At 40.0% G+C, this 11275-nt stretch overlaps 1 protein-coding gene across 3 annotated transcripts in view; it reads left to right on the plus strand.

The window, feature by feature from the left end:
• LOC113015590 (pre-B-cell leukemia transcription factor 1) overlaps nucleotides 1–10525 on the plus strand; it is a 63613-nt gene extending 53088 nt beyond the window's left edge. The window contains exons 6-9 of one of the 3 annotated variants that reach the window (XM_026157613.2): nucleotides 612–660; nucleotides 3409–3521; nucleotides 5154–5243; nucleotides 7529–10525. In XM_026157613.2, coding sequence (XP_026013398.1) covers nucleotides 612–660; nucleotides 3409–3521; nucleotides 5154–5243; nucleotides 7529–7621 — 345 coding nt within the window. In that variant the 3' untranslated portion in view covers nucleotides 7622–10525. Of the gene's footprint in view, nucleotides 1–611; nucleotides 772–3408; nucleotides 3522–5153; nucleotides 5244–7528 lie in introns of all 3 variants that reach the window. The other 2 variants (XM_026157612.2, XM_026157614.2) reach the window with 2 other exon arrangements.
• Nucleotides 10526–11275: the final 750 nt, after the last annotated feature.

The raw sequence follows: 11275 nt of genomic DNA on the forward strand, positions 1-11275 counted from the left end.
GAGAGTTGATAATACGGAAAGCAATGACAACACCAAGGTAAACAGCAGTTTGTGTTTTGAATCCATCATTTGGGAATGGATTGTTTTCTCAATTGGTTTCATTAATTTCTAAGGAATGATTGGAGGGTGCAGCTGGGCCTGATTGTGGAAGCAGCTCGGTAGCCGAATGATTTGTAGAGTTTCCGTTTCTTGGCCATAATAAAGGAGAATGTTTACCTACTCTGTGCATTGGAAACTTTGCAGGATTGATTTGGTTTTCATTTTAATGTTGTTTATCATTAGCGCTGGGATTACCCCCCCGGCTTCATCTGGGAGTCCATTAGCCGTAATGGGTGTTAGCGGATGTTGACTGATTGGTGCTTGCGTGAGTTCTGATGATAGCTGCAGTCATGGTGACATAATGAGACTGTTATTGGCAATCATTCCATTCTGGCACTAATGCAGATTCACAGCACCAGTCTGTGAAGCCCATACCTCTGACAGAGGCTCTCTGCAGTGTTTTGCATGCCATTAAGGCCATGCAAGCTAAACACTGCCATGGTTTTTCTGAGAGCCTCTGTGTGGTAATATGTCGTGACAATTAAACTATATTCTTTTGTTTGTCTGCTCAGGTTTCCAACTGGTTCGGGAATAAAAGAATCAGATACAAGAAAAACATTGGTAAGTTCCAAGAAGAAGCCAACATGTACGCTGCGAGAACTGCCGTGAATGCGGCTAATGCATCCTCACATGGAAGCCAAGCAAATTCACCCTCAACTCCAAACTCTGCAGGTGAGACAGGAAGTCCCTGGCTCTGCTCAGCTATTAGATATGTGCCTCCTCTGTGTACTACAACTTAGTCAATTTTAGAGTTTTTTCATTGCTGATGCTGGTAATTTGTAAAGGAGCAAAAAGTAGATCTGTCAGGCAAACTCAGTTATACACAGAACATGCCTAAAACCTGACAAAGCACCATCGTTACTGCTGAACAAATTAAACATTTCCCCTTCACGACTCTAATTACCCCCCTAGTACTAAAATATGTCCGATTAGACGACCTGAACCCCGTGCCAAGTCTCCATAATCTCACTGTCCTCTTGTCTGGGTCTCAATTAATCCTGTTCTTCATGTATGCTTATTAAACTCTGTATTTATCACGGTCTCTGCTGACACTCTAAGGATAAGTCTGGTAGTATTCTACATTTTTCTTATTTTTGGTGAATAACAGTGGAAAAAAGACTAACAGTGAATTGACCCCACTTACTTTTCTTGTTGAGCCACATTAGTGTACAGAGATGATTAACTCTGACGTCTCATCACGATTACCTAATCCTAGGCAATCAAAAAATGTACTTCATATTTTTTTACAACTGTTACCAAGTGCTGCCAATCAGAGGAAAAAAACGTATCATTCCAACCGAAATACATCAAAACTATTCAGGTTTTCCAGAAAAGTCTATTTCTGCCTTATCCGGTATATAGAATTAGAGTTAACGTTGCCACCTTCTATCAAACCATCACATCTACATTCCTTTTTTTACCTTTCATACACACATTGTAGTTTGTTTGGGTTTTTTTTAATATACCACCTATACCATGTTCATATGAAAAATACCTGCAACATAAATTTCAATTCACACTTGCTTAAATTGCCTAAAATATATAGAAAAATGTTAAAGTTGCCTCTTTCATTAGTAGAATGAAGGATTCAAGTCTTACAGGACATTAATATTTAATCAATTTTTTTCTTTTTTCTTTTGCTAAATGTGTAAATAGCCACAGGTGAAATAAAGCTTTTAAAATTAAATACACTACGTGTTTTAATTAGTAGCCTTTATTAAAAACTGCAATGCCCTGCTGTTATGAGATATTACTTATTTTTAGTTAAGAATGAAAGTTAATTTATGTAATCAATTTTTATAGCAATTTTTGTAGTGGATATTAATTTGACCTAGGAACACTTAACAAAAACATTGTTTGGTTTTTACCAAATAACAACGTTAAGATTGAAAACAGAGCGTTAGTTTGCTTTAATGTCTAGCAGTCGTAATTCTGCATTTTAAGCCACAACATTAAAGCTCAGCTCGCATGTTTAGATAGATATATAGAGCTTTAGCCTGAATAGTGAAGATGATCTTCAGGCCAGGAGAAATATAATTTATATAATCATAGTGTAGTGGTTTACACATGTGCCTGACATGTAAAAGATCCCATTCAAGACTGCGACAAGACAAATACCCAAAAGTTCTGTGTCAGGAAAGGCAGCTGATTTAAAAATCTTTGCCAAATCCCTCTTTAGCAGAAGTAGTTCTTAATTCAGGACTAACATTGAACAGATAAATGGCAAATGAAATGGAAATAAGAGAAAAAAATATAAAAACCTGTTGACTGCTGTTCCCGGTAGTTTAACTACACTCCTGCATGTGGAGTCCAGGTAGCCCTAGGCCTCAAACTGACCAGCTTCAGAGTTCAGCAGTAATCCAGTAACATCAAAAGATGTGCAACCCCTAGGTCTGAGGGTGGATCGAAAGGACCACCTGCCTGTGCCTAAATTACCTAAATATCACTCGCAGACTTGACACACATTTAATGGGACTGGCGTGGCAGCCATCTTGGAACCTTGAAATCTTATTAGCCTCTATTCCCCTTGTTATGGCTCCCTCTGGTGATGGATAATCCTCCTAGTACCACACTAAGACTCTGATATGTTGCCATGTTTACTTTGTGATGATTCCCAGGCTGTTTTCTGTCACCGTGACCCCCCCTAGCCACACGTTTATTGTAGTAACAGCTCCCCCTCATCTTAATCAGTCAAAATAAAAAACATCTCTCCCCATACTTTTTGCATAAGCGTTATATCATTCTTCTTCTGTGGTATTTTCTCCAGAGGCAGACAAACCCTCTGCCTCTGTATTGCATAAAGTAGTAAAAATTTGAAAGAATGCCAGACTTATCTTTTTCTACAGTCCAGTGTTGTTGGGAAATGTTTATCATTTGCTGTCTTCCTTTGATGAAATATCAGACTTAAGAAGAAGAATGGCTTTTTCGGGCTTCTTAAAATGTCTTTTAAATGTTGTATTCTCCAAAAAAACACAACAACAAGTCACCATCACTAAAGATAGTTTTGTCTTTCAATGAAAGCAGTCCAGGCTACTTGGATGAGACAGCAATTGAGTGCATTTCTTATTAATCTGGGCTCCTTTCTTAATTCTTTTTTGCTAATATGTAAACAGATTACCTGGTAAAACATATACCTGATACACTACTTCTCGGTCCTCACTTCACCCCCCCCTGGTCTAACAGCCTGCACGGCTGCTAGCTAACCCTCTGCATGCTGCTCCTCCAGGCTGCTTCCTGAACGGGCTGACTTGCTCCTCTTTGCTTGCTCTCTGTCTCTCTGTGATTCGACTGCTCCCTCTCTCCTTTCAGGTTCTGGTGGCTCTTTTAACATGTCAAACTCGGGGGACTTGTTCATGAGCGTGCAGTCTCTCAATGGGGACTCGTACCAGGGGGCTCAGGTGGGAGCCAACGTGCAGTCGCAGGTAGGGCCCCAAAGCAGAACAGAAGGTGATACAGGGGCGGATCGAGTACTGATCTTTGTAACGCCAGACTCGTCATGCACAGGTTTTAGATGAATTAACTAGTAACTAGGGTAATTTCACCCTCGTAGTATCAGGAAGCATCTGATAATGCTTAAATTAATTTATATTAGCTTAAAAGAACTGCAGAAATATGACAGTGCATCTACAGCCAAACCAGCCAATTCCAAGGAAGCTAGCAAGATGGACTGCATTGATTCAACCTCAAAAAGCCACGCCCACTGGAGGGGAAACGATTCAGTTGATGCTACACTTTTGTGTTTTAGCATTCAGTATTTAATTAGCAGTTACAAAGCTAAGGTTAGATATCTTTTAGTCAACTAAGTTTATCACCAGCTATGCTTTCTGAGTCATCCACATTCCACTACAATGGAAGTTATGCAACTGTTATTCTCATTTCAAACTCCATTTTTTGTTATTCTTAGAATAGCTTTGCATGAACCACAACATCATCATCTGTATTTACTTTATACTAGGAGTTGTGCAGCCTTTTAGTTCAAGCTTTGTCTGAAACAATTCAGTTTAGCTCCCTCCCTTGCAATTTCCTCCTGATTGGCCACTTTTATAAATAGGTCTGAACAGCAGTGGGTGGAGCCTCTGTGTTCACGTTATGATCATATTAAGAGTATCCCCTCTCAGTGAGAACATCCCGAGCCAAGACAAGAAAAGCATCTGAAATGTTTGCCATATTTAATACAAGCAGAAAGTAAGGAAATGCATAACAAGTAGCTTTTAACTTACAGAAATATAGGTGTAAAACTGACATTTTGATATTTGACTTATTAACAACAAATAATGACTCTCATTAATAATAATTAAGCACAGTCCTGCCTGAAATAGTCAAACTGATGTGGGTTATACCTGTTGGTACTGTTTTCCATCACCCTGGTGCTTTTGGGAATTTTTTTTATTTATTTTTTTCTTCTAACAGATGAAACTCACATGGAGGCTTCTAATAACTTGTTTCCCCTCTGATGTGGGCGGGACTTAATTGCCCTCTACCTCTGTGCACTTACTTGTACTCATACACTACTTGTTAACAAAATAAGATTCAGACCCTTTTTCTATAGTGGGACTTGGATAGCATTTGTGGGACTAATAGGGGACCTTTTATTTGTCATGTTTTAATGATTTCTGCTTTGACTGGCACATGCTGTTAATGACGAATCTTCTTAATCTAAATATTGTTAATCTTGCTGGCATAAGAGCATGTGTTCAACTTATTTTCTAATAAACTTCCTTTTTACCCTTGTCATGCACACCCCCTCCAAAAGAAAACACCCAGCTGCTTACTTTTACCTTGATGGAAAAGAGTCATTAATACCCCAGTCTCAAGGGCAGAAGATTTGTCATCCTGTATTCATCCTACAAACAGTTTGATTTCAGCTGGCAAAAACCAAACATCTCTTTATCCTGAATTCCCTTTTTGTTTTGGACTTTGTTGTCTCCAAGGACATACTTGCAGCAGTGTACTCTTGTTGTCTCTCTTGTTGTCTTGTCATCTCTCTCTTTTCTCTTGTGCTTCTCTTGTGTTGACTCTGACCTTGCTTTGTCTGCTCTTTCTGAATGTTTCAGGTGGATACCCTTCGCCATGTTATCAGTCAGACAGGCGGATACAGTGAAGGACTCACAGCCAACCAGATGTACAGTCCGCAGGGCATCAATGTAAGCTTTCCTTTTTTCCCCCTTTGTTTTTCCTTTCTCTCCCTACCAATTATTTCAAAGCCATAGGGCTCAGAATGCCACTTAGTAGGACTTGTCTCCACTCCATGGTCACCTAGTTGATTGCTTCTCTAGCACTCGTGCCACAGGCAGCACGGTACCCACCGTACGCAGGCGTGGTGCTGGCCACACACATGCAGAGCCGCCTTCTGAGCCTGTCATGTTCAATCAGGCCTGGAGTAGCACCTGCAGCCACGTATGGTCAGCCGTGAGAGAGCCGCACAAACAGGTGACACCTCTTTGCTCTGGACTTCAGCTCCCTCTGACCACCTGACCCGTGATTAGCAGCCCCAAGGCCAGAAGTTCCCATTAATGCCCCACAGGAGACATCAGCACCGTCCCGCTAAAAATAAAACCTCACGCTCCTGGAAACGACTCCTCATGTGCCATAGGGGTTTGTCCCCGACGTGTTTGTCTTATTTTTCTGCAGAGTTCGGGTTTAGATGTGGGGGTATGAGGGGTGGGGTGGGGGTTGCTAGCTGGCGGCGGCAAACAGTAGGGAAATTCACAGCGACAAGCCGTGTCGTAAAGGGGAAAATCGATAAGACAGACACAAGGAGAGCAGAGTGTGGACTTGGGACAGCAATCCAAGCGCATTGCTCAGATCATGTTCCTGCCACACTAATGGCCCTGACAGCGAGCCGCGCTGAGGACGAGGACGGTCACAGCCGCGGCTGGGTTCCTCCGCTGTCGTCGTCGTGCCTCACTGGCCATATGATAATCAGATGAAATGTCTCCCGTATAAAAACATGTATGTGTATTCAAATAGGCTTCCTGGCTGCTCCGAGCGCATCCCACAGCTAGCTGTGCTAACCCTGAGAGGACGCTAACGTATTCAGGCCCTGTTCTTTCTCAGTCCTTTGACCTCACAGATACGGTTCTCCTTGGACGCCTGCTTGCTCTACCACATCTTACACTGCCACAGTATGCTGTGTTATTCACTTTTATACCCTGTAAAGAAGCTCTGCAATGCATAATGTAGGAGCAGGATATCTGTCTGGCAGCCTGTTTGCCTGTGATTTATGTTGCTAAGGCTGGTAAATTAGGAATCTCTGCTCTTCACTTGCCTGTTTTTTCTCCAATCCATGCACGACAGTTTAGTTTGATATAATGTTTTAGCAGATAATAGTAAGTTATGACAAAGCTGTCTTTTGTAGAAAACTAGATTTTTTCCACTGAGGTATCTCAACCTCTTTTGGCCTTTATTTTGCAGAATTCAGGGCATAGAAGCACTTTTGTTGTAATGTACAATTTACAAAATACATCATAAGTGGTTTTTGGTTTGTCTTTGCATAAAAGTTATATATATATATATATATATATATATATATATATATATATATATATATATATATATATATATATATATATATATACATATATATATATATATATCGAAAATGGCAACGCTTTTATAACTTCATTGTTAATTAAATGCAGGAACGACCTGTATCCCGAAAAAAACAAACAGTTTTAGAGACTTGTCAAGACAGACTTTAGTGAATCTTGTGTCTAATACAAAAAAGCCTGCTGGATAATGACTGCTGCGGGTGATTACATTATACAATCTGACCCCTCCACTTTTGATTACACATTACAAGCTGTGAAATGAAAGGCTGTCGAGGACCATTTCCAATTTTTCTGATGGTTTTAAATTCGCTATTAACACCCTAAATGCTCTTTAACAGGCCTGTCTCTGGCGGTGAAAAGGACCTCCAGAGTTCTTATTGTATGTTAATTCCTACTGTCAGCATCGTAATTAGTGCATGTTTTGTTTCAGACGCCCTTCCATACAATTTACATATATTCATATTGTTTAAAATGACAGCAGCAGGAATTTATTTCAAGACGAAATCTTGCACAAGTTGACTTTTCCTCTCTTTATTGTTGTCATTGCTTAAATGAGTGAGTGTGCAGTGTATGATGGGGTAATTCTGTTTCTGCTCAGCTGGAAACACGGCAGTATTTTTTTTTATGTCAGTCTTATTCTGAATTATTAGCTGTAATGTGAGCTGTGTTAGCTTTTCCGCCAATCCAGGAGGCAGTTTGACTTAAGGCTGTGTTTGACTGCGTAGTTCAAAGTATCCCAGCGTTGGTGCACTATCTTGCCCTCAGGACTTCTATTCGTTTTTTTATCTCAGTGTGTTTGAGCTGAATCGAGTAATGAACAGAAGAGCAACTCACTCACGCCCCACTTCTGGTTCTCTCTGATTCTTTTCCCCTCCCAGGCAAACGGCGGCTGGCAAGATGCTCCAACCCCCTCATCAGTGACATCACCTACAGAAGGACCTGGAAGCGTTCACTCCGATACCTCCAACTGATCCTCCACCCACCTGCTTCCTCTTGATTCCCACTTTCCTCGATCCACCACAACTCTCCCTTCCAAAACTTATACCCTGACCCCCTTTTTTTGGGACTGGATGGGAAACGGCGCGGCACAGTCGGGGTCTGGAGATGACGTTTTCACCATTACGGATAAAACTGTTCACTTTTCCTATCTGGACCACCGCGGCACCGTTAGCAGCCTGCGTAGGGGACTCATATTCACACCACACAGTTTGTACAGTTTCCACTTGATGTCCATGTTGCCTCTTTGTATTTCTCTTTACAGTATATATTCACACAGTAGGCTCACAGCAGCGTATTGGCCCACATCTTGTAAATTGAGATGCTTTCACACTACCTCTATTCGAAATAATAACATAGCAAACAAAATTTAAACGGCTTCGGTTTTACAAAGTTTCGTATTTTTACAAATTTATCAGACACCACATCGAGCCCTATCGTTACACGTCTGTTTTCAATACCAGATTACTTTTCTTTTTTTTACCTATTGTGCCAAAGTTCAGCTCTGGAGGTGAATTTTGAAAACATTGTTGTCTCATGTCCTTAAATTTCTCATGCCATACATTGTGACATATTATTATTATTATTATTATGTTAGTCCATTTATATTAGTAAGCTGATATCCAAGTATTCAGCCTCGGTTTGTATTGTTTGTATTCAGAACTTCTACAGCAGACACTGACATTTAAGACCTTTTATTGCTTTGTGCCATAGTAGCTACGTTTCAGCTAACACGCGGTACAACAGTGCAGAGACTTTACAATCTTAAAGCGAGAAATTAAGGAATTGAGCTCAAAGACGTATATATTAAAGCACAATAACATCTACTGATTAAAGTCAAAGGGGAGCATTTGTAAATGTGAAAAAAAAGAAAAACTGTTTAAATCTAACAGTGAGACAAACGGATCCAAATACTGCTGGTAACCAAACAGTAATTCAGTTTTTAAGGTATCATGTCATCAGGATTGAACACATCGCATGTCCTTTCTCATTCATGTATGAAATCACATTTGTGCCAAAAGTCCGAGCACGAGACGAATCATTTTGAGAACAGAAGATTTTTGGTTTTGCTCAACTTATTCTTTTCCAATAAATAAATTGGAAAAGTCAATAAAAATGTGCAAAATTTGATAAAAATAAATAATCGTTTCCTATTAAAGTTTGTAAAACTGGAACATGCTAAAAAATGTAATAGATATGTCTCTGCAATATTCTTTTTTTTTTTTTTCTGTTCAAAATGTCTCACTGAATCCTCAGGATTTAGTCACAAATCTAATCGGCATGTGTTCATCTTGATCTGCCTGACCTGTTTTGTAACCTCTGATAACATCAGAGAGAACGTCTGACGTTAGAAAGTAATTATATTCTCACTTATTCACTTTTTTCTTTGTTTAAAATGACACTACACTCATGAACATGATGCCAATCTGAAATGTGAAATTAAATTTGTGACCTTTGTCGTATGTACAGTACAATGTATACATGATTACAATAGTCCTCATGAGCATTTACATACTTTGATACCAAAAAAAGGCAGAATTTTATCCTCCTCATTGGGATCAGCTTTATCGAGGGTTTTCTTTTTCCTGTTTTTGAATGGTTTTAGTATCTGCAGTGCTAGTGAGCATCTCATTATGCTCCAGTACTCTGTATCCAAAGCCAGAAAAATGCACTTGGAATACAGTAGTGTTTATATAAATTCAAATGAAAACAAATACCCTGATGGCACACAAATCCAGAAGATGTTTGGATATATTTTTATGTGTCTCCATTTTGCAAATAAGTCATCTTTTTTGTTTCACTTGATATTCTTTTGACTGTTTTTCTTTTTATGCTACCATTATGTGTGAATTGCCCAAGAATGCTCTATATACAGTATGTAGATATGCGCCTTTACTCTTTTTTTGCATCTTTGAATTTGGACAGTAGCTATTTTAACGCAGCCTCTTTGAGTTCCTGTTGGATTTACGGTGAAATCCTTCTTATTCTTTTGTACTCATGTCACATGTTACAACCCTGCGTCCAAAATGGCTACTGTCCCATTAAAGGTGACGTGAAAAGTTAGCGTTAACATTGCCCTCTCTTTGGCTTTTATTTTAGCTGAACTGAACCCTGAGAGAAAATTCAGTCCCGAGATCCCAAACAGCCTGAAAACCACAGGTATTTTTTTAACAGTATTTATTACACACGTATGAAATCATGGATGTCTCAGAGCTTGGGCGTTGAGATCTACGACGGCGTGATGGCAACAGACAAACTCATTTGAATGACTCAGAGCGGCTCCCCTCTCGACTCACCTGCTCAGTATTACAGCCGAGGGGGCGAGCACCATTGAAATGATGCACAGAACCTGCCTCAGTCGTGTCTTTGGAAGTCATTGGAGTGAACTGACAGCGGCGGCCATGCAAGGCAAACACGAGGATTGTTTTTGCACCCCTCAAAAAAAGGCTTAACTCTACTTTTCACATTGCCTGTCAAATATTATCGAAGCTTCATGTAATGATGCTTTTTAGTTTTTGAATATAAAAGGTAAAAGGGACATGAAAAGAAAGATGACCAATTTGTAAAACATGAAATGTTTTATTTGTTGCATGTCTTTTTGTTCTTCAATAAAATAACGTACTGCAGTGTTTTGAATGTTAACTTCTTTTTTATAAGGATTTCAGAGTGAAATCGTGGAGCCTTTTTCTTGACAGGTTTTAACTTTTAAGATCTCTGCGTATGTAAAAAGGTATCAAATGGAAAACTATTGTCTTTTTAATTCCGATTCAAAACTTGTTTTCTGTGGAGAAAAATAGCTGAAAGGTGTAGGTTTTATGGTCTCTTAATTTGTACTGGCAATGCGTATCCCAAATAAATAGTTTCTTTTGTTGCATAAACGGAGGTTTTGTCATTTTTCTGGTGAAGTTTTGTTTGCTCTTTGTGCTTTTCTCCACCACAAACTTGAGCGCGGTGTTTCCAGCAGACTTTTGTAACAGGGTCAGGGTCAGAAGTCACTGTAGGATACAAGTTAACACATTGTAGACTTGTCAGTCCAACACCTCTGGATAGCATTGCACGTCTCACTTCCAACTAGGCTGTGGCATGGAGGCATTTTATCACCACTAACATAGCACCGGAGCTTGGCCTGAGCTGCCGAGGGTGTGAAGGGGACATTTTCACAGTTTTCACAGTGAGTGAAAGCTGTGTGCTCCCGGCAGACAGACACCTCCTCTATCCCCCACCACCCTTCCCCACACCCAGCGCTCCCTCTGAGGCATGGTTAATGTGCGTTCCCTGAAAGAGGCGGAATCCACACTTATCTCTCTCTTCCAGATAAACCAGACAGGATGTCTGATTCTGCTTCTTCAATTCATCCCTCCTCTGGAAAAAAAAAATAAAAAGAAGGAAGGGGCTGAAACATGAACTTGTGGATTAGGAAGAGGTTCCCAGGAGCATCCAAAATCAGGGAGCGTGACAGAGACTGTGGGAGTGACATATGCAAACATGATCAAGTGTAATTACATGGAGAGGCCTCCTTATTTCTATCAAAGGGTTTCTTTTAGCCAGTGTTTCAGGAATGAAAGGCAAAAAGTGCTGGACGTGTAGCTTTAATTTATTCATGTTCTCCTGCAAACCAAAAAAGGCAT

The sequence above is a fragment of the Astatotilapia calliptera genome, chromosome 23, assembly GCF_964374335.1.
Source record: "Astatotilapia calliptera chromosome 23, fAstCal68.1, whole genome shotgun sequence".
NCBI lineage: Eukaryota > Metazoa > Chordata > Actinopteri > Cichliformes > Cichlidae > Astatotilapia > Astatotilapia calliptera.